Genomic DNA, 23,904 nt, shown 5'->3' on the forward strand with positions numbered 1-23,904 from the left:
ATAAGGGGTTCAGTGCAAACAATGACCGGTGAGAGAGGCTGTCCCTGCTGAGGGCAGGCCTAAGGGGGAGAGCATGGGAGGTCTTCAGCTGCATGGGGGGGGGGGGCCAATCTGAAGTAAATACTGCAAAACGCAAAACAACAGTTAAGCTAGCGTTACCACGTGGCACTATTTCATGAAATCAGCACCAGCTACCAGTAAAGGCCCCCAGCAACCTCCCTGCCCCAGGAGGGCTTGTTAGAACACTTACTGGCATGCCCCTGAATTCTGTAGATTAGAGTTCAGACTCTGTATCTAGTCTGTCTGGTCCAAATATTGAGTCTGCTATTCCACAGATGCAGGATTTTTAACTAAGTCCTTAACATCACGCTACCTTTTATTCCCCCATCAATAAAATGTGGATAATATACCCTACTCTGGAAGGTTCTCAGGGCTGACTAGCTCGACACTTCTAAAGCACTTACCAAGGGAGAGAGCCAGTCTACGTATGAATGAATACCTTGGGACAGAGAAGCCACTTGATATTAACTGGACATATGTCCAAAGACCTCTGCTAACCTCACATCCACAAACTCTATGATGACATATTTAGTTCCCCCATAAAATGAAATTAGCTCTATCTCCCCTTTGATTGAGTGCTGGTTGATGAACTGTTTTCAGACGTATTTTTGATCAAAGATGCATGTACCTACATACTTACGTATAAACCTATTTCATCTTCAAGTTCGGATGGCAATAGTTCAGCCAGTGAGGGGCTATTGGGTTACCCAAATCTAACTGGTTTCTGATACTGAGTAGTAAGGATAATGAAAAACTTAACTGAAAATTTATCCAAATCTACTTGATTCCCGAGTTTTAAATTGCAAGGGGTACATGAATATGCACACATACCTAATAGATTCATTTCTCAAATCAATCCATCAGTTCCTATGCAAGAAACTATTAACAGAAACCAATGAAACTTAAGCAGTACAGTATAATGCAAATAATGGTTTTGGACTCAGCAAAACATAGTTAAGGATCAACAGCACTGTGGTCCAGCGCAGCAGAGGATTCAACAACTAGCAGGACCAAATACTGGGCTTTTGTGGTGAGGGGAACAGAGCGTCTGTGTCGGCAGCAGCTAAGTCTCTTACCACTAAGGAGACTGACCTTCCTTGTATAAAGTCTCGAAATGTTATCTCCCATGTCCCCGTTGTTCTTAGGAAGCTACTTGAGGATATGCTAAGACAGGAGACAGAGGACATGGGAAATCTGGGAATCCAATGGAGGGGAGAGGCAATTTCAGGATGATGGCTATAGCAGCCACAGAAGTGACCAAGTCCAGACTGGACAAAACACATCGCCCCAGAAACAATTTCTTTCAGAAAATAGATGAAACCGATAGTATTGACAAGTCCCTGTATCTAGCAGAGTTTGTGGTCACATCAGCAGTAAGCTTGTAGGAACCTACGCAAACAAAGTCAACTGTTAACTCAGGGAACTAAAAATGCGGTATGGGGTGAGAGGAACACCCCACCACTCCGCCGTACACAGTGTTACATCATCTTCTAAGTCAGTCTAATAGCGTGAGCGCAAAATTACAACCTAGTTCCGCTGGGGCAAAGGGGAGCAGGGAGGGAGCCCCTAGTGGACTGGGAGCAGAGGAGCAAACCTGACACTAGGAATTTGTGCCTCCAGTTGAGAATTCAAGTAAAAGCAAAAGAAACACATTATTGGAAGATACAGGCATGGTGACAAAAAGAGCCTGCTCTGGGAGGCGGGTAGGAAGGTGGGGAATGAGGTCAAGGGGGTAGTATTTTTCATTCAGAAGAACAAATCAATAGATCCATTTGACTCTGTAAACTGTGTAACTTCAAGAAACAGAAAAACAAAAACATGAGATCTAGCACAGTGCCTGGCTCATAAAAATTCAGGAAAGGTAACTGCTTTATTGTCATAACAAGACAGATGACAGGTTTTCACTTCACCATTACATTCATGCTAGGGACAACACTGTTTCCCACTCCAGAGGCTATGTGGTCTTTTAAAAACACATTATTTACTAAGCTTGGGATATTTGGGCATGCTTAATAAAATTTTAAAAAAATTACAAAACATTCCTTTTTTTTTTTTTTTTTTTTTTACTGAGCAAAGTACCTAATTTTATACAATTGACACACAATTTTTAATTTTAGTAACAGAAATAATGATGTCATTTCACTTATTGATATTTAACAGTAACAAGACTTGCACTCCCCAAGACATGCACTACGGCCAGAAAAAAGTCTGTCGTCGACAGGACGGTCTTGGCATCTTACATATTGTTCCCACAAATTCTATTTGCTAGATTTTAAAAGACGCAAAGACAATGAACAAATGGCTCATAAAAAAGGAATAAAAACAGCCAATAACAACACTGATGTATCAATCTCATTTATGATTAAAGAAATACAAATTAAAAAAATAAGATACCATTTCCCACTTATATTGGCAAAGATTAAATTAAAAAAGGGCTCCTATCTATAGCTGAGCAGGGAAAACGTAGCTGGGGGTGAAGGGCTGGTCACACACCTGATACACTATGGACGTGGAAATCACAGGGCCTTCCGGGAGAAATCTGGCATTACTTATCAAAGCTCTAAGAGCGCTCAAGCCTTAGGAACCAACTTGCAGAATTTTTCTTAAGGACAGAAATAAGCACGTACACCTCATAACACGGTTGCGAGGACAACCACTGCACCAATGCCCATCGTAAAAACTGCAATCAGAACGCCCAACCCGGGGCAAGGAATCTGTGCACCGTGGCGCACCCCACTTAGGCCTCAGGCAATGGGATGGACACCCCCCAACCCCCGCCCCAGCCATACCCCCTACCGCGCCTCGGTCTCCTCCTTACCCAGAGTCCACTTCCCACAGAGGCAGATACTGCTGGAGAACAGCTTTCTCAGGGACCTGAGTCAGCAGGAACTGAGGGGAGACGCGGGGCTGGGGGAGTCCTCTTCACAGACAGAAATGAGATGTGAGAGGAGACCCGGCCCTCACTGCTGGTCAGATGCAAGTCTATGAATGTGAAGCTGAAAGTTACAAGAGCGGCTCTTACAATGAGGGAGAGAAGCTGAAGGCAAACCCGGCAAACAGGCTCAGGCAAACCAGGTGTCCTGAAGGGCACCTGTGCCCTGTATGTGAGGTCAGAAGAGAAATGTCCCAGGCTACTGAGGTTCATTACAGCCGGACATTGTTACCTCTGGTCAAAAACATCCTGGCTGTTATTTACTATATGGCAGAAGCCTTTAGCGCCTGTCGGTTATGCCACAAACGCACGGCAACGACCAGATGAGCAGTTAAGACAATAAAAAGATAACGCAACACTATGTTTCTACTAAAGAAAAAAAGTGTACTAATATGGATTCATGATGGCTGAAAGATTAAGAGTTTAAATGTTTCCTCCGCATATTTGCATTTTCTATTCTTTTCTACAATGAGCACTTACCACTTCAGGATTCTGATACCTTTTCTACTCCTTGCATCAACCCAGTGCGATGGGGGGGGGGGGGCGGGGACACACACACATATTCTAGTGAGCTATCCTCAACTGACAGCCTGCTGTTTCTAATAGGAAAACTTTTTTTGTTTTTTTTTTTAAAAACTGGTTTTTGAAATAAAATTTGATACTATCAGGCATTTATTTTTTTAAGTGAATACAGAAGATTACAAACAGTTTTCATTTTCCTTTGTTACTCAGGGAATCCTATCATGACTTTGTACCATTTCGTATTGGAATTTCTTCTGTGAAGCAAAAACAGTCCCAAAATGAAGGATCTTCAGGGGTCATAGGAACAGCAGATGATATTAAATCATTAAAGGTGAGAATAGTGAACTGCCTCTGAGTTGGTTTAGAATCATCCTGAGATGGAACCTATAAGGGAAAAGAATAGATTACCTCATTGTTTTACCGCATGTTCACCTTACGATCAACTTCATGATTAGGAAAAAGAGAAGTAAGACCAAATTATTACAGGTCAGTAATATTAAGTTATAACAGAACAGGATTTCTAGATAATTGCAATCATCCCTCATGTCAGTGTTGCCAACATAATAAGTTAAGAAAAGTTAACAAATAACCTGGCCCTTGAACTTTCTTGGTTCATAACCTGTGCTATTTGTTTCAAATGTAGCTTTCTGAGCCACACATCCAAAAATTCTAAGAGATGAGTTAAAAGGATCCCCAAAATATGTCACTTTTAATATGCAGCGAGGTTTTTCTGAAGAGGTGGGCCATAATACAAACTTCTGAGACCTCTCCTGAGGGCAGACCTGATAAAGTTCCCATCAACACACAGCACCTTTAAGGAAAACATTTATTCAGCACTCAGTGTGAACTCGGTTTCAGGTTCTCAGAGAGAGCCCCCGTTCACAACTAACCCAGTGGAGACCTTCTTTACCATCTCATCTCCTCTCTGAGGGAAGACGTGGATTTCATACTGTACATTAACAAAGCCCAGTACAATTTTGCATGATTTGTCTCACAGCTAAGCTGACGGCACTGTTATCCCAAATTTACAGATGGGTAAACTGAGGCTCAGGAAGATCCAGCACTATGCAAGCTCACCCAGGTTAACATGGCAGACTTGGGTCTAGAAGCCGGGTCTTCCTAACAGCATGCTTGTCCTTGAGAGACAGCCTAGAGTGCTCTGCAGCATAAAGCTGAGACTTACCCACAGGGACGGGTAACCTGGGCCAGAACAGCTTCAGGTAACGTCCGTGTGTAACTAACTTAATGTCCCCTGTAACTAAGTTATAAAGACTTTAAATCCTTGGCTAACGATCAGAGGCAGGGTCTGTGTGCAGAGCTATTATTCCAGTCCCGCTATGGTTCCTCATGCGGGTTCCCTAAAAACAGGGACATGCACACGGCTCCAATTCTTCTAACACTACCAGGATTCTTTAACACATCATTTCCGCAGAATCACAACTCTGTATGTGGAGGTCAAGGGTCCTTGACTGGAGGGTCTTTCTGTCTCATTTTCTCATGTAACAATTAACAGCAGAAGCAAGCAACCGCAGACTGTGATGGGAAGAACAGAGCCCCATATTCTGCTCCAACATGACACACGGCCCCCATGTGTGTGAGCCTGTAACTCTGGGAATAATTCAGGAGATCGCTATAAAAAAGGAAGGGGGCTCAACCTGCCAGATAATGCCATTACTCAGCACCCCTCAGCTGGTACCTTCCTATTCCACACAGCCCCAGGGCACCCGGAAATAAACCACTGCTAAGGGGACTAAGACGGGCTATCTGGAGTTTCTATGGAAATAGAAGTAGGAGGACAAAATTTAACAAAATTTCTCCTTTGTAGTATTCTTGAATATGAAGAAACAGGTAATACGCTCTTTAAAAATTTCTGTGAATTCCGAGATGATATTAAGGATTTGATAATGAAAAAACACTTCTAAATCCATAATCTTAAACAGACACCTCTAACATGATAGAAACCAGATGACTGTTTCCATCAATAAAGAATAAGTCCACACTGATTCATGCTTTTTAGAAAAAAGTAAGAGAAATCTTAAAATCTTACATCCTGATGTCTGGATCCATCCGGTTTCCTAAGAGCCACGGCAACAAAATGGTGCTCATCTATTTTGCTTTCCTGAAAAATAAAAAGTAGTTAATAACATCACTAAATATGCAAACTCCGATGTTGTTTGGTCTTTATTTTTCAATCTCCTTTCCCTCTCTCTCTGTATACATAGGCACCTGCCTCCTCTGACCCATTTACGATGTCACCTGTAACCACATGAGTTAACAGCTTCAGGAAATTTACATTGAGAGAGGAGTTGAATCTACCACCTGTACTGCAATGTTTGTGACTGAATCCAGGAATGTCCCTTCCAGCATTCCCACCTTCTAGCAGCAGAGCCCATCGAGGGTCAAAGTCTGCTTTCAGTTGTCCTGTCTTGCTAGCCCTTGTGTCTTTTATGACAGCATTTTAAAATATAGGCCCATTTAGGGCCTAAAATATAGGCCCCAGTAAAGGAGAACTGTCCCTCCTTTATTAACAGAGCATTGCTCATTTTTCTTTGGTCTGATTATGCTTTTTCAACCAGAAAACGAACTAGACGGAGTGCCCTATCTGGCGGCCCATCGAGACAGTCCTCGGCCATCACTGGTGTTTATTCTGGACATATTTCAAGCGCTCACGTAAAAAACTCAGACCACAACCCTGGTTTGTAACCATTTCGTGAACTATGGAGTACAGCCCGTGGGAACTCACAGGTAAGCCTGAAAGAACACGCAGTTTTCTGCCCTCTGCTAGGTCTGAAACATGGGGATGGGGCTTAGAATAGGACAGATATTGAGGTAATAGTTTGGATGTTTTAATAGTTTCTAATAGTTTATAAAGATATTGCAGTTACCTCAATATAAATAATATTTATTATATACGTATAATAATATAATATAAATTATATATAAAACCACCCCAACTATTAAAGTTTCCAATGAAAAGTCACTTCCTAAGGGATTCTTCCATAAGGTACCAGTCTGAAATAGGAAACTAATAGTCAGAAATAGTATCTTCTTCGTATCTTCACACCTTAAGGTACCCAAATTAGCAAAAAATAAATGAGATTGAGTAAGAGACAGGTATGTTTAAAAGAAGAAAAAATTTGTCAGAAGACTGAACAAAGGTGTTTTCCCTTTAACGAAAAGCAAGCTCACAATATTTGTAATTATAGACACAACTGCCCTCACTGATGCACTGCCTTCCCTTCCTCACTGTGAATACACGGACACGTGCACTTCCTAATGCAGGCACACTTCAGCTGTAATCACTTTTACAAAACCACTGACCACTTGTAAGAGCTCTGCGGTGTCTGCACCTGAGGGGACTATCAGAAGGAATCGTGGACAACCACCAGTCCGCCTTCCGTCCGCCCACTAGAACACCAGGATGCCTAGCTCGACCCACCTATACATCTCGCCAGAAGCCACAACTCAGTGACGTGGATTTCTAAATACAGCTTCCTCCTACCTAATGAGACCTCATAAGCGCCATGTAAATATGAAACACGACACAACAAACACGAAGAGACCGCATGACAATGAGTGACTCAATCACAGTACACCCACACTCAGCGGGACGCTGCAACAGCAGCTCTGTGAGGGGAGAACTTTGCTCCTATGTCCTTTCTATCAAAGACGACATACAAGAAATATCAGATAAAACAAAAAAAAGGAAACCAGCAACTTAGGTACCTACTTAAACCAAGCTCATTCAGTGCTCCTGAATTTAAGATTTAACTTCTGAAGACTCTCCAAATTTTCAAGACTTTCTCCTAAGCTTACAAATTTTTTTTTAAAAGATTTTATTTATTTATTTGACACACAGAGATCACAAGTAGACAGAGAGGCAGGCAGAGAGAGAGAGAGAGGGACGCAGGCTCCCTGCTGAGCAGAGAGCCTGATGCAGGACTCGATCCCAGGACCCTGAGATCATGACCTAAGCCGAAGGCAGCGGCTTAACCCACTGAGCCACCCAGGCGCCCCCCTAAGCTTACAAATTTTATCCATAAAATTACTGTGAATATCAGAACTTCCCTATAATCTCCAACAAACCAAAAGGGAGCAAGAACATTTTATCTTTTTAGGAGATAGTTTAGTGTAAAGATTACAAAGATCAATCATCTGCAGTTGAGAGTGCATGTTATTTTCTTTATAACGTAGCCCATTTTTAAACAAAGACAAAAGTTTAAGCTGGAACTTAAAAATTCAAATTTTGTAATTTTTTTCAAATGGCAAAGCTGAAAATGTATCTGTCCTAAATATTAATACTTCTAATTCTTTAAGCACTTTCCTTTCAATGCAAAGATTTTTTTTTCAACCTAATCTCATCATTTGTAACTTTTTGGTGGTAACCTTCTATGGAAACTGAGAGCCTACAAAAGAGGACATCCCTCTTGACCTAAGATTCCATTTTTCTAGAGGATTATTCTTCCAGGTATGGAATACAATATTTAAGTGAAAGTCCTTTGTATTTGTTACAATAAATAATGGATTCTTGAGTATGTCCAAGCTAGCATTTTTGGTCTATAATAAAATGAGCCAGGTCATATAGAAAGGAAAAAGGTAAAAGAAAAAAATATCTGAGTTTTTCTAGTCCTGAATTCTAGTTATTTCTGAAGCCCCATAAAGTGAATCCCTCCAACAGGCCATAATACTGCATTTCTGGCTTAAATGAGTTTGTGTTGGGTTCCTCCCTCTAATGACCAAGAATTGCTAGTGAGAGACCAAATATAGAAAGAGACCAAAATCTTTAACTCAACTAATTACGGCCACATGATCGTGGTCGTCTAACCTGGACTCTCTCTCTCAAATCCCCTCATCATGGGATTTCCCTTCCCATTTTACTGAACTTCCTGTGACTGACCTTTCGAGTATCAGCCTAAAATCCGTAGGCTCTCACAGCTTCCCTCACCCCACTCAGAGCACCAGTAGTGGATTCCAGCTGTGTCTCATTTCAATGACCAGACCCCAAACTCATCTCGTAGACATGCACACACTATGGAGAATCTTATAGTTAGAGCTAGTGTGATAAATTTCTTACTTCAAATGCCCATTCTTTTTCTTCTTCCCCATCCAGGAACAAACGTGTTTCCTTATAAACTTGGCCAATATCCAGATTTAATGGGGATATATCGAATTCAAGCCGTTGCAATTCAAAGCCTAGTCCAACACCAATGGCCTTTATGAAGCTTTCCTTGAGTGCCTAAAATACAGAGATATTTTCTATTAGAACATTCAGCAAGCAACATTTTTCATAAACTTTACAGGCCCAACGCAACTGGAGTTTTAACTCTATGCTACATTAGGGCTGTAAATTATTACTATTTTGGGAGGTGCCTAGGTGGCTCAGTTGGCTGAGCATCTGCTTCTGGCTTAGGTCATGATCTGGAGTCCCAGGTTCACAGTCAGCGGGGAGTTTGCTTCTCTGTCCGCTCCCCTACACCCCCCACCACCTGGCTCATACTCTCTCTCACTCACTCTCTCTCTAATAAAATCTCAGAAAAAAAAAAATTACTATTTTTACACTTACAGTAGCAAAGAGACAAACCAGATGTGTGATCTTAAGGTCATTTAATCTCTTGATGCCTCCATTCTGTCACATGTAACAGGAGATACTAATGGTACCTTCCTCACAGCACTGTCATGACAATTAAATGAACTACCACGTGAAGAACATATGTTACATTAGAGCATATTACATTAGTATTTGTTAAATAATATGTCTCCTGGCATGTAGCAAATATTACATTAGTGCTTGTTAAGTAAGGCCTCATATGTATGAGCTCCTTTGAAAACAAAAACATTAAATATTATTTAGAATTTAATATTTAATATTAAACAGTGATAAAAGGTCTTGTTTTAACTTTAGAGCAGGTACCTTCTGAGAATTGAATATATATTCAATTTTCTTAAATATGATTATAGCAATGATGCATAAAAATCATGAAGTTTCCAAGTAGTCACCCATTTATTCCAAACACTCTAAGAACTACTGGGTAACTAAAGGACTTTTGCTTCTGTTTTTAGTGAGGCTAATGGATCACCCTAGGCTTTTATTCTCACAATTAGAAAGAAATTATACCCAGTTCCTGTAAAACATGTCAAGTTGAGTCCATTCATCCTTAAAGCTTCTGATCGTTTCCCATTCTTTGTTGGTGAACTTTCTTTTCATAATATGAAAGAATTCCGGAATTGAACCACGACCTGCCAATTGAGGAAATATAAAATTAAAAATAGCTATTCTGTTAACCAAAACCGTCAAAGAGCACAAAGAGAAAGCTACAGGTCAACCTCACTTTTGAATATAATCACAATAATCCTAAACAAAATGTCAGCAAATCAAAGGTGGGAATTAAAATAAGATTCCGTGACCAGCAGGGGTTAGCCCATAAACGGAAGCATAGTTTAAAAGAAATGGTGAAATTCTGTGGAATATTAAATAATTAAGGGGAAAAAAAACACATATGGTTATATGAATAGGTGCCTTCTGAAAATCTGATACAATTTAGCAGCCAAATGAGCTATAAATTCTAAGTAACTAGGAGGAAATTTCCTATATGTGGTAAAGTATCAGAAATCCACAAAAAACACTCTTAAAAGAGATACTCTCTAGGGTTTACATTTTTTACTTTGCTACAGAACAGGGGGAAAAAAAAGCAATTTCCTTATTAGAAGTTTTTAAGAACCAAGAAAAAGCTGAAGATCTTTGTTATTACTCTTAAGTCACCACTTTGCAAAATTAACATAAGCTCATTTCCTTCAAAATAGTGCTCTTTCAACAGGTTTCCTAATTTGACATCTCCAAAAGAAAAAGATTTTAATTTCTGTCTTTTCAGGGATGCTCCTGTGAAATAAGTGCATTTAAAAGAAAAAAAAAGAAACTGAGACCCAGTCCTAGTGCCTCTTTACAGAACATTCTCAACAGGAATAATAGAAGAACTCAGAGAATCTGATTCTCAGAATTAAGTGCTAAGATGCAAATTAAAAATACAACATGTGCCCTTTGTATTATACTTTCCCAAAATATGACTATGTAGTTTGTCTACCTTTACCCCTAAGCAGGATGTTTCTATCATCGTTCATTTCCTTACTGTACAAATATGCAGATTACATATAAACATTACACAGACATGTAGAGACCTAATGGTTACAAATGTCTATCCTGGTTCCTGGCCTCACACACCGACAGCCCAACTGGCCCATCAGAGAGCCTGGCCCTAGGGAGATGAATCACAAATGTCTACTGTATGAATAAATGAACTTAGCCATTATTTGTTTACTTCCCAATGCACTACTGCCCTATGTCCTTCCTTCAAGACTACATATTTTGCAGAAATACCACCTCCTCCACTGTCAAGGCAGTCCCTCCGTAGATTGTGATAACACAGTTTATCTACTGTAACTCCAATTTCCATTTCCAGAATACCCAGCTCTAAAATCTGCGTGCCCAACTGGCTGACCACCACTTTTTTTTTTTCCTTAAGATTTTATTTATTTATTTGACAGAGATCACAAGTAGGCAGAGAGGCAGGCAGAGAGAGGAGGAAACAGGCTCTCCATGGAGCAGAGAGCCCGATGTGGGGCTCAATCCCAGGACCCTGGGATCATGACCCGAGCCGAAGGCAGAGGCTTTAACCCACTGAGCCACCCAGGCGCCCCTGACCACACTCTTGAAGTGACAGCCGCCACTATACTCTTTAAGGCCATTAGAAACTTGTCTAGGGAAAAAAGATGTCAAATCCCCCTGCTGAACCTTTCCCTGGCATTTCATTGCTAACTCACCCCATAAGGATTCAATAGCTGGGCTCCTATGACGATCCTTTCCCCTGCAAACATCCCAGTGCTAGATGCCAGGGACATGCCAACGAGCAGAACAGACCCGCGCTCACCTCCACAGGGGGCTTACAGTTTCTCCTGCAGTAACCATCTACCATTCCCAAAGCTCTGTCAAGGGTAGAACCCCATAAAAGCCAATTCTTCCACATGACTGTTTATGATTCGCCTACCATTCCCACTTCAACAGTCAACAGTCTCTTCTTGTTAAGCCAGGAAATATTTCTGATGACCTACCTTACAATGAGTGATATGTGGTCCTTTACAAATCAAGACAAACACTCATTTATTTTCAAGTTCATCAGACTCATTTAATTCATCTGTCTACTCCCTGGCACTCTATTCTTCTCAAGAAGAATACCTTTGAACACATTTTATGAATTCAACTAATATTTACTGTCGGTATCTATTCATAATGTTAAAAGACTGCTATTTCCTAAAATTAACCCAGCAAAGCTATAAAGTCATTTCATGTAACAGCACCGAAATAGTAAACTGATCTGGAAGTCCCAGGGAAGGGGATTCTTCTTCAGGCCATGGACCCCTTACTCTTCAACACCTTCTTTAAGCCCCTGAATAAACACGGTGTTGTTAAAAAGCAAAGAGAACTAGTACATACTGGCTTGAGAAAGAACACGCTTAAGACAGCAGGCTTGCAAAAGTGACAAGAGAAAAACTGGTATTTTAAATGCTGGAAGTGTTGTTATCTACATAAATCATCAACTGTTACCTCTTTAACAGATCCTGGCACAGAGCAATAACAATGGGGAAAAGCTACCTTGGATTTAGGAGACAGCATTGCATTGCATATTTTGAGTAGAACTGTAGTTTTAATGGAACACTACCCAAAAAGCCATATTTAAAAATACATGCCTGTTGTCAACTATACTGTCATTTTGTTTGCTGGTTTTTTCATAACCTTCAAAAAGCCTTCTGATTTTTTTAACTAAATAAGATGGGGCAATCATGAAAGAAACAAGACTTAAATATGCATGCTAATAAAAAACAAACTGATTAACATAAAAAGCAATCTAGCACAATCACTGAAAGCAATCACAAACTGATTATGTACAGCTAAAAAAGTATCCAATGAGTGTGTTTTCATATACTTTTGAGAGCATTTTATCCATTCCACGAAATAAGAGATTTGAGAGCAACAGGAAAAGAGGATTTTGTAAATATTCAGCCAAAGCACGACAGCGCCACGGTGTGGCACTGTGGTGGAAACACATAGTGGGGAACAGTCAGTCTAGGAAACTGGAATTTAAAGGAAAAAAACAAAAAACAGTATGAAATACCAGAACAACACACCTGTCCCTCAGACTATCTGAAGGCCACACAACTATCAGCCATATAATCTGGCAAATCTTCCTAATACAATCTTCGACTTAATCATACCGGATATTTAAGAATTTACATATAAAGATAAAATGACTCAAAAACTAACATTGTTCTAGATTAACCAAGTTTACAGAAACCAGATCCCCCCGCCCTTGTAGCTTAAACTTCAGGAAAAGCAGTATTAGATATTCACCGTTCCACAATGACCAACTACTCAAGACTACAAAGCAACCGGGAAGTTCATTGAACAATTAAACATACAGTAACAACCTACAACCAAGTAATTTACATTAAGTGCCTCCAGCTGCTGTTGCCAGCCTATGGAAAAAAATCCTATTAGTGCCACAACCGACATTAATCTGTCCCCCAGGGGCGCCTGGGTGGCTCAGTGGGTTGAGCCGCTGCCTTCGGCTCAGGTCATGATCTCAGGGTCCTGGGATCGAGTCCCGCATCGGGCTCTCTGCTCAGCAGGGAGCCTGCTTCCCTCTCTCTCTCTCTGCCTGCCTCTCCATCTACTTGTAATTTCTCTCTGTCAAATAAATAAATAAAATCTTTAAAAAAAAAAAAAAATCTGTCCCCCAAACAAGGTCACTAATGTGTATCTGGACCAGCATCTCAGGTGAAGTTCACCTTTCTTCCTTAAGAAAAGGGATCGTTTATTGGGGCGGGGGAGGGCAGGAGCTGAGCAAAGTCCAACTGTGTGCGTAGGAAAAACAACATTTAGTTTTTGATAGTAGGTCATATTAGAAATTCCAGTAGTGTCATTTTCTGGATTACATACATTCTCGCTTCCATGGGAGGGGACAGATTTCTAAAATCTGAGTTAGTATGTACACAATGATGTGTGATTTACAAGCTTACCTGTTTGGGAATTTATCCAGACACAAACCCAGAATAAAGCAAACTGCAGGAGCGACTCCTACTGGGTTTCACAAGCTCAAGGGCAAAGCCTCTCCCAGCTTCCAGACAATGGAGCTCTGGGGGCCCTTCCCAGATGTGCTATAGGGCAGAAACACTGGACCAAAAGGCAGCTACCTGGGCTGAGGCCCTCCCTGTCCACAGCCCTGAACCCTGGCTGCTCTCCGTGTTTCTGTGAACACTTTTTTCAACACACACGTGTCAACACACACATAGGAAACAGGCCTGCAGAGCCAGGACAGGATTCTGTGGCTGTAAATGTGCTTTCTTTTAGAGAATCTTTTTTTTTTTTAAATTTTATTTATTTGACAGAGAGAGAGAGAGAGACAGACAGACCGAACAAGTAGGCAGAGCAGCAGGCAGAGAAAGAGAAGGGAAAGCAGGCTCCCCAGTGAGCAGAGAGCCCGATGCAGGACTCGATCCCAAGACCCTGAGATCATGACTTGAGTGGAAGGCAGAGGCTTAACCCACTGAGCCACCCAGGCGCCCCTATAAATGCGCTTTCAAGGATCCTGAAGGCAAGGTGGAGGGGAAGGAGGGTGAGACCACCCCAGGGACCAGAACACGGATCATAAGAGACCCCAGGGACTAGTTGTACACCTTGAAACTTTAGCTCATTTGTCCTGCTGGGTTGCACACTTGCTTGGAACCCATGCCTCCCTTTTATTTTCCAACTTCTCCCCTTTGAAGTGGGAAAGGCTACCCTACACCTGTTCCACCACCGAGTCACAGGATGAGATGGTCTGTTTAAAGGAGTTCTGCCCCACCAGGGAGCATACCCACCTCACCTCTACCTGACTTAGATCAGATGATGACGTCTGGAACTTTCTGAGTTGACGATGCTCAGAAGAATCTTGGGAGTCGGATGGAATAGTCTAAGATCTGGAAAAGCTGGGATAGGATGACTTTATTTTGTATGTGGGAAAGACAGAAACTGGGGAAGGGGGAGGCAGAAGATGGACTGTGCTGGGTTGAACAGTGTCTCCCCCAACTCATGCCCACCCAGAACCTAGGAAATGGACCCTTCCGTGCACACGGTGCAAATGTTATCAAGCCAAGAAGAAGTCACACCGCGTGAGGGTGGGCCCCGTGTCTACCGACTGCCGTCTTTCTGAGGGAAACGCTGAGGCAGAGGACGCAGGAGAGAAGGCCGCGCGAAGATGAAGGTAAAACCAGTGATGGAGCTACAAGCCAAGGAACGGCGGGGACTGCCGGGGGACCAGGACGGGGTGACGATGGATTCTTCTCTGGAACAAGAGAGGGAGCACGGCCCGGTTAACACGCTGACTCGCGGCTCTCGGAACACACGGAGTTCTGTGGTGGCAGACACAGGACTTCGCCGTCCTCCGCCAGGGACCCTGGCAACCGACACCCGTGCCCCCGGCCCCCGTATGTCACGCGCAACCGCACCGCTGCGCTCCTGGGACTAAGCGCCGCGCCCGCGCCCAACGTCCCCACGGGCCTCCGCACCTCCTGGCTGGTACGCACGGACGTCTCGGGGGTCTCTGAAGCTTCGGGCGGGGAGTCGCGGAGACGGAGGAATACGCGAGGGACGTGCCGGCAACCCTTGAGCACAAGGACGCCGAAGCTCTGCCCTGCCCTCGCTGCGGCCGCTCCCACAGCCGGGTGTCGTGTGTCGTGTGGGGCTCCTCCGTCCCCAGCCCGTCCCTTCACTGAGGGAGGCCCGAGCGCTTCTCCCACCGAGACGTCCAAGCATTTTACACCACAGCCATATGAACCTCCGTCCACCAAGGGTGCCACAACGCAGTCCCGCATTCCTGACAGAGAAGACTGACTGAAACCGGCCTTCCGCGGACCTCGTGGCTCCTTCCGGCCTTTGGGAGCCTGACAGGAAGCCGTCCTCCGGACGTCTGATGAAGCGGACTCGTCCCTGGACTCGAGACCATTAGGAGAAGCTAGCTCTCCTGGCGCTCCGCAGCGCGAGACCGGGTCTGACGGCGCCGCACTACAAACAGCGAGCGCGCAGCGTCTCTCCCCGCCGCCCTGCGAGGGCGTCCGCTACAGCGTCCCCACGTCAGCACGTCGGCCACGCCCCCAAGCAGTGCGCACGCACAGAAGCCGCCTGCGCTCTCAGAAGTTCTGTGCCGGCGGGTGCGGGGTGGCTGTCACCGCGTCTGACGTGCAAGCAGCATCCCGACCCGTATCAGAAGCACCACTCCATACACGCCACAGCGGCGATGGGCACAACCACCTTAGAGTGAGCGTTTCTGAAGAAGGTTCTTAGTAACATCAGCCCTTCCCAGGTTTAGGCCCTGATCTACCCAGCACTGCTGGTGGCAAAACTGTTAAGCCCTTAGAATGTGAAACACAATACACACACAAATTCTAGAGGAACGAAAGATTTAAATGTACAAATAATTTTAGAACAAATTCTAGTAGATTCTATAAGTAGAGTAAATCTTTCATCAATTATTTTTTCCAAACAAGACAATTCAGAACTTATCAAGAGAGATGCATTTAATTAAAAAAAAAAAAAAAACTCATATGGCCAAAAATATAAGTTTAAAAGATAAATATAGAATGGGAAAAATCCAACAAATTTGGTCACTAGACTGTTAATATCCATAATATATAAAAATCTTTTATATAACGATTAGAAAGTATGGATATGTAGTTTACACACAAAAAATTCAAAGTCAATAAGCTATTGACTATTGATCACTCTTGTTATCAGAGTAATGTACCATTTAATAAATGATCTTTAACTACTGAACTACTCTATGTAAATAACTCTTAACGCTCTTAGCTGACTATTCTTCTGCTGATACCTCGCTTTTGTTTATAATGCCTAACGCAGCTGCAGAGAATGGTAAAGCCAGTCCCTCTCACTGTATTTCTCATCCTCTTAAGACATCAGTACCTCCAGGGAAACCAGGGTGGCTCAGTGGGTTGAGCCTCTGCCTTTGGCTCAGGTCATGATCTCAGGGTCCTGGGATCGAGCCCCTCATCAGGCTCTCTGCTTAGTGGGGAGCCTCCTTCTCCATCTCTCTCTGCCTACTTGTGATCTCTGTCAAATAAATAAAATCTCAAAAAAAAAAAAAAAAAGGAATCAGTACCTCCATAAAAACGTTAAATTCATTTAACTCAGTTCACAGAATTTTTCATACACTTTTGTGCTGACAAGTCCTTACACAGCAATCAACAAAATGTAGTAGTGAGAATCAGTGGCTCGATATGTGGGCTCTGTATTTGTGGCTACAAAGCCATGATCTTCTATTTTTGAGCCATCACCTTGGGCCAGTGTCTTAATCTATTCTTTTTTTTTTTTTAATATATTTATTTGAGAGAGAGAGAGATAGCTAGAGAGAGAAGGTGCAAGCGCACACACAAAAAGGGGGAAAGAAGGGAAAGGGAGAGAGAATATCAAGCGGACTCCACACCAAGTGCAGAGTCAGATGTTGGGGAGGAATTCATGACCCTGAGATCACAAACTGAGCCAACTGAGCCCCTCTGGCACCCGTCTTACTCTTTTGTATACAGTAAAAGGAGTACTTACATCCTAGGCTTAAGCAGATGAAGAAAACATTTAAGAGGCTCTAACACAGTGTCACAAAGAAGAAATGCTCAGTAAACACTAGCTCCACACTACACACCCCATCAAATCCTCTGCATAGCGAAGACCTGTCCTGTATCCAGGCAGGGGGAAAGCTCCCTGCAGGGGAAGACCTGGTTCTCCTGTAAGGAGGTCAGAGAACAAAAGGAAGAGTGACTTACTGAAGGTGCCTGCAGGCTGTGTCTCCAAGCTTAAGAAAAACGCTTTAAGCATATCCGGCAAAACACAGGTCCAGGCAAAGAGAGACTAGTCTACGTGGAAACGACAGAGGAATAAACTGTACGAGCAATACCGATGAAAGCTGAACCCGAGAAAGCGGGGGGTGAAGAAGAGAAGCAGCTGGGGTAGATCCATGGATGTTGAGGATTAAGACCCAAAGAAGAACTACTTGTGATTGTAATTCAGTTTATATTCCAGCTAGAATCTCAGATGAGTAACATTTTCTGTCGTGGCTGTGTACTCATTTTTTTATTCTTCAACAAACACAGTCGGTAAAACCTAGAACCCCGACCCTCTGTACATGCAGTAAATATTCACGGAGCACCTGCTCTGTGCCACACACTTGGGTAAGTCCCAGGTCTGCGACAGCGAAGACAAGCCAGTAGTGGTTCCTGACCTCCGGTGTGGGAAAACAACGTTCCAGTAACTAAGCTACAATCACAAATCAGAAGGGCCACAGAGGGTCAGAGAATCTTTTCTAAAGAGGTACTCGCTCTGTCTCACCCTTCAGGTCTCAAAAATCATGGAGAAAAAAATTGATTTTTGTTTTTCCCAGATTTAAATCATAATTTTTATATTATATTTATTTTATCCTGCCTTAAACATGACAACAAAATTAAACAATTCATAAAACTATCTTTTCTTTTATACTTATAAAAGCCTTTAATGCTGGATAAAAATTAGAAAATGAAGCAAAAAAAAAAAAGCAAAAACCAATTTCCCAATTGGGGGTAGCAAGCTATAATGATGACCTACAGAAGTCCTTCCCCACCGGGGTTAGAAAGGCACTGCACTGGCACCTTCCTTCCAGCAGGGGCCCCAATATCTTCTAATCCCTCTTCTCTGGATAGTCATTTCTTGAGTGCAAACCATGCACGAGCTACTTTGGTGTAAGGCTCTTGTCTCCATTAAGGAGAGAATCAAGTGGCAGGTGCAACAATGTCCCCAACTGTGAACACCTGGCTGGAAGAGGCCCAGAGCACCCAGATCCATCAGTCATCCCACAGCAGCCGTGGAGGGGACCAGAGAGCAAGGGCAAGCACCTGCTTCCGCTGGAAGGCAAGACTCTGCAAGTCCCTACATGCCACTCGCGGGGACAGGAGAATGAAGGACAACACAGAACTGAGTCTTTCAAGGTACCCTTGATGCACCAAAGGCCGACTCCATCTTGAGAGCGGACGATCTAATAATGATGTCCGACACAGGGTATGAAGCTGTATCCTCCATCACTCAGCAGCTCACCTCACGGACTCAGGTACGCAGAGCAATTCTAATGAAAGCCAGCAAAGTAGAACAGTGTGTACTCCCCCGCGTGATGAAACCGTGTGCACTCATACTTCAGAAATGAGGGACACGATCACAACACTAGGGACAAATGGAAAAGATCTCTTCCTCATGTGAGATGTATCAACAGGTCTTTGGCAATGAAGCAAAGAAAGTAAAAGGTCTGGACACTGAGACCAGCCAAATAAAATCAGTCAAAATAAGTTTGGGGGGGGCTCTAATAAAATACAATAAACAGGAAACCGAGTTTTCAATTTTTGCTCAATTACATTACCAATGATTAGAAGTTTCAATTAGCAATTACTTGTTTATCCAGTACCAACCATAAGCCAACACTGTTCATGAAGCCAACTGGTAATAAATTCTGTCTCACAGGCCTAATTTCAAGGCAGATATTAACCTGATGAGCCAGTGGTCACTGTAATTGTGCTGACTGCACTGTATGGACCAGTGGCCTCTCAGATGATTTCTGATTTTTGGAATCAGAAAAGAAAAGAAAGCTATGAAAGCATACGTGCTTGTTCCCATGCTCACCTTTTCTGAGTAAGCTGCCTTTTATTTCTTTATTTCTTTTCTTAAAGATCTTATTTATTTGCGAGAGAGAGAACACAAGCACAAGCAAGCAGAGGGAGAGGGAGAAGCAGACGCCCCACTGAGCAAGAAGCCCGACGTGGGGATTGATCCTAGGACCCCAGGATCATGACCTGAGCCAAAGGCAGACGCTTCCCTGACTGAGCCGCCCAGGGGCCCCTTATTAGCTATAATCCTGCTGAAAAGCCGATCCTCTCCAGAGAAAACCATGTGCATATTCATATGAAATGTAGTAAACAATATTAAGGGGGTTAAAAAAATGCCTTGATGCTTACCCAGGGATTTCTGGGTCGAGCCCCCATTCCTATGAGAGAGCTTCCTGAGCAAAGTTAAGAACCGAGCTCTCACGGAGAGGCCCACGAGCAGGTCAGGAAGAAAGGAAGTGGTGGGAGAACGCGAGTAAATACACTGACCGCAACAGTGAGAGAGGAGAGTCACCTGGTCCTCTGAAGCCCCAGTGGGGCAGCACAGGGCACGGTGGCATCCGTCTGACAAAATACTTAGCGGGCACTGTGACCACTACACAACGTCGGGGCGGAGACGTGGGTGGCCACCAACCTCAGAAGGAGCTCACAGTTCTTGCTCTCGTGCGGCTTGTAAGGACCACGAGTGACAATCGCGTATCCTGACAAATCGTCGGGAGCTGAGACAGGTTACTGGCATGAAGGAAATGTCTCTTACGAGAGCCTGTCACTAAAGAATCTAGCTACAACAGAGGGTTCACAGAGCCTTAGAGTGAGACTGAGGTAACAGCCAACCAGTCCATGGTCATTTCTGCAGAAACAGGGGTGGGGTGAAGCTAACACAAATCTTCCAGACTAAGGGTAATGGAAGATTCTGTGCAGAGACAGTGCCAAGACGTGGAAGCCACACTCCGAAGTTAGGAAGATGCTGGTTCTCTTCGCCTGCTCCTTACCTCCTGCCAACAGTACTAACGCATTCACAGGGGTGGGGGGGGGCGCCTGAAACCATGAAATCGGACACTTTTCATAGAGCACCGGGTACAATGCGCTGGCAGAGAGGAAGCGCTCACTCAAAGTGAGCGACGCTGAAAATCACAGAGCGGTGAAGAGAACCTGTGCTCTGCTAATACAGTCTGGGTACACCAACCCCACAGTCAATGTGAAAAGTTCCTACCGCCAATTATGAATTTCTAAAGCAAAATACAGGCACCTTAAATATTTTACTAACTGCTTGCTCTTTGTTTTCACTAATGTAGTAAATGGGATGCACTGAACTGTATTTAGATATAACACAAATCTCTACCCAAGGGCTAGAATATACTTCACCATTGAGTTTTTTTTTAAGCAAAACAACAACTTCCTGGTGAATTCTGGAGAACACTTGAGTGAAACAAAGTTCTTACAATATAATTATTAAATTTTCTGAATGGAATGCTCTTGAAAATTGATGAATTCGGTTTAACATCTGTTATTTAAATCAAAGACAAACAGCTATTTAAAAACTGCTCTTTAAAAAAATTTGACCATCTTGGAAAACAGTTTCAAATTTAGTCTTATTTAACAAGCGGAGGTATAATCCAAAAACCCTCATATTTTCACTTTGCCTCCAGGCAAAGCATTACGTGCATCCCCAGTAATGGGGAATCTTGCCTTTACACAGAAGTCTGTTGATGTTCACAGAAAAAGGGAAACACACCCTTTTCAGATTCATGCTCTCTCAGATACACCACCGTTGAGTACTGAGCACATTTTCCCTAAGCTTTAGTAACTGTAATCCACCTCCTGGCCTGAGATTTCAGAACAGATAAGAACTGAGAAAACAAGACACTTAGCACCGCAAAAATGCAACATTACCTGGAAAACTGGTCTTCATTACATCGATTCCAACTTGTAGCTCAGGTTCAGCAGCGAGCACCGCATAGTCTCCTTGATGAGAGACATTAAAGTTGAAGTTGGGATAGGGATTCAAGGAGTCTTTTGCAAGAACTGGTTTTCCCTTTGCAGTTCTTTGCAAACGAATATTATTCCAAGGGATATTCAATTTCTCTGCAACTAATTTCCTTATCATCAGACGACCAGCCTGTTAAGGAAGTAAAACATGTGGTATGTATTGAGAAGTCTACTAAAGACTCAGATACCCTGCCTGTAACATACAAAATCTATTTTTGTGGTTTCTAAAATAAATTCGTTTTTAAGTGTTTAAAAGTATATTAAGTATTAAACTTGCTGTACTAAGATTTTAGCAATGCTTAAGAAAGTAGAAGAGGGGCGCCTGGGTGGCCCAGTGGGTTAAAGCCTCAGTCTTCAGGGACACCTGGGTGGCTCAGTTGGTTAAGCCTCAGTCTTCAGCTCAGGTCATGATCCCAGGGTCCTGGAATAGAGTCCTGCATCTGGCTCTCTGCTCAGCAGGGAACCTGCTTCCTCCTCTGCCTGCTTCTCTGCCTCCCTGTCATCTCTCTCTCTCTCTGTCAAATAAATAAATAAAATCTTAAAAAAAAAAAAAAAAGAGAAAATAGAAGAAAAAGTTAAAGTCCCTCTTTAGCAATTCCCTCCCCTCAAGAAATAACCAATGTTAACAATTCTGCATCTTTCTGTTCTTCTAAGTATCTATATACCTTTTCATTTAGATATGCTTCTTTTTTTTTTTTAATGTAGATACATATTTGAGATCCTACTATAAGGAGTACTGCCACCAGGCCTAAGCTTTATAACTTGCAAGTGTTGGAGATTATTTATTTATTTATTTATTTATTTATTTTTAATGGCTCCTTCTACCCCTGCCATCCCTGTAACGTTGGTGTTTTCCCTCCCGTGTCTCCAGAACCGCTTTCACGACATGAATAGAGCGCTGCAGCTCTGCAGGGCCGTCGGAACGGTCTGTGTGTGCCGTGGATCTTCACAGGCCGTGAGGAACCCTTCTGAACTGGAGGCCTGGAGGACGTCAGGTTTGGTCGCCCTGAGGTCTGCCGTGATGACCGTGCCGGGCGCCTTCCCTTGCGCACCTGTCCACAACCCCTCGGTGCGCCCCTAGACTGGCAGCTCGGTGTCACGTGTGCGACCCCATTCCATCCCATCTTCCGTCTTCGTCCGAAGGGTTTCGGGGCCAGAGGAGCTGCCTGGGCTGTGTGGGGGGCGCCCGTGCCAGGGGTCCCCCAGCATGGCGGGCACGGGGAGCAGCTGATGGAGGGGGCTGCGCTTCCCTCCTCCTGGCCGTTGCCGAGGCTCCTTTACTTCCAGGCATTTGTGCCAGACACCAAGGGCCACAGGTTAATGTGACGCTGAGCCTCAGTGTTCTCATCTGTATAAGGGGGTGACTGTGTGTCTGCCTTGCAAGGGCCACGTCCGGGGGCCGGGCCCTGGTGTCAGCCGCTGGCCTTTCTAAGGAAGGGCACAGGGGGCTGCTAGGTGGGCGGCATCCCAGGCCAGCCTCCAGGGTGGAAACTGGTACCTATGAGTCCGCTCTGCCTTTTAGGTGTAGTCTAATATTTCACAATATCAAGATACTCCTCTTGATGGACTCCTGTGCTATTACTGGATTTGTAGGCTGGCTCTAGTTTAGCTATTATGAAAAATTTCCCAGTGAACAGACCTATTCTACCTACATCTCTGTACATATGTCCAGGTACTTCTAGATCCCATATACCCACCACTCAGCTTCAGTAATTAGCGATGCATGACTTGTTTCACATACACCCCTTCCACTGTCCCACTTCCATGAATTATGAGAAAACAAACTACTCAAATCATACAAAAATGCCCAAGAGCAGGAAATAAGTCTGTAATAATTTATAAAATGCTTTTCCAGATGTCTCCCCTTCCATTCTAGCAGTCTAACCTTGACTTTCAAAATCTGCACGACATTATGAATTACACAATTTCTTACAAACTATAAGAAAGTTAAAAGAAATTCACCACTCTGCCTTCAAAACACTATCAATTAGTCCACAGCCCAAACGAAAAGGTGTTTCTATCCGGGGCACTTTCGAGCAATGGCGGTCTTGGAAGCGACGATCACCAGAGGCGACTTCAAACTGCACCCTGCGGCCGAGGTAATTCTGAAACCCAACTTTCCCTTTGTTGCTTGGAAAGGCCTAACCACAAGCAACACCTCATTTACAACGGCGTTCCCCGAGCGACGCAGTCGGGGAGGGAAGCCCGAGGGGCGTCCGCCCGCCGGGCCGGCTTCTCCGGGAGGGGAAGGCCGGACCGGGCCTCCTCCCGCGACCCCGAGCCCCCGTCGCGGCGTGCCGGGGCCTGTCCGTGCCGTCGCGGGGTCGCGCGGCGTGGCCCGCAGACACGCTGCCCGCGGGACGGGCCGCACGGCCGCCAGCCCGCCCCGACACACAAAGGGCCCTCCGCGCCCCAGACCCGAGTAGTACCATGGCCGCCTTAGCGTCCCGGGCAAAGACGAACTGGCCGATGCGCTCCTTCTCCTCGGGCTGGATCGACCGCACGGCCAGCAGCCACTCCGCGCGGCTCGGCAGCCAGGTGCCGCACGAAAACGCCCAGCGCACGCCCTCCATGGCCGGCACCAAGCGGGACCGCGGCGCGGGCGAGACCATGCACCGAGAAAGGACCTCGCCGCTAGCCCGGCTCTGATGGCGCGGACGCTGGCGTGGCCCCGCCCCCTTCTT

At 44.1% G+C, this 23,904-nt stretch overlaps 1 protein-coding gene and 1 long non-coding RNA gene across 2 annotated transcripts; both read right to left on the reverse strand.

Annotated features, from left to right (window-relative positions):
- Positions 1-1,911: 1,911 nt before the first annotated feature.
- Positions 1,912-23,883, reverse strand: AASDHPPT (aminoadipate-semialdehyde dehydrogenase-phosphopantetheinyl transferase). The gene is made up of 6 exons (XM_044257729.1): positions 23,650-23,883; positions 21,125-21,350; positions 9,630-9,751; positions 8,589-8,750; positions 5,562-5,633; positions 1,912-3,898 (listed from the first exon to the last, which is right to left on the reverse strand). Exons 1-6 carry the CDS (start codon positions 23,830-23,832, stop codon positions 3,734-3,736), a joined length of 930 nt encoding a protein of 309 aa, XP_044113664.1. The 5' UTR covers positions 23,833-23,883; the 3' UTR covers positions 1,912-3,733.
- On the reverse strand, positions 14,532-15,154 carry LOC122912239. The gene is made up of 2 exons (XR_006385578.1): positions 15,110-15,154; positions 14,532-14,886 (listed from the first exon to the last, which is right to left on the reverse strand). It is a non-coding gene; the product is annotated as an uncharacterized LOC122912239 (long non-coding RNA).
- Positions 23,884-23,904: the final 21 nt, after the last annotated feature.

The sequence above is a fragment of the Neovison vison genome, chromosome 7 (assembly GCF_020171115.1).
Source record: "Neovison vison isolate M4711 chromosome 7, ASM_NN_V1, whole genome shotgun sequence".
NCBI lineage: Eukaryota > Metazoa > Chordata > Mammalia > Carnivora > Mustelidae > Neogale > Neogale vison.

Excerpts from the sequence above, each read along its gene's own strand:
- AASDHPPT (XM_044257729.1), bottom strand. The coding sequence starts at position 23,832 with ATGGTCTCGCCCGCGCCGCGGTCCCGCTTGGTGCCGGCCATGGAGGGC. Across the intron at positions 5,634-8,588 it reads AAAAAGAATGGGCATTTGAA|GAAAGCAAAATAGATGAGCA; the intron begins GTAAGAAATTTA and ends TTTATTTTTCAG. Across the intron at positions 3,899-5,561 it reads ATGGATCCAGACATCAGGAT|GTTCCATCTCAGGATGATTC; the intron begins GTAAGATTTTAA and ends TTTCCCTTATAG.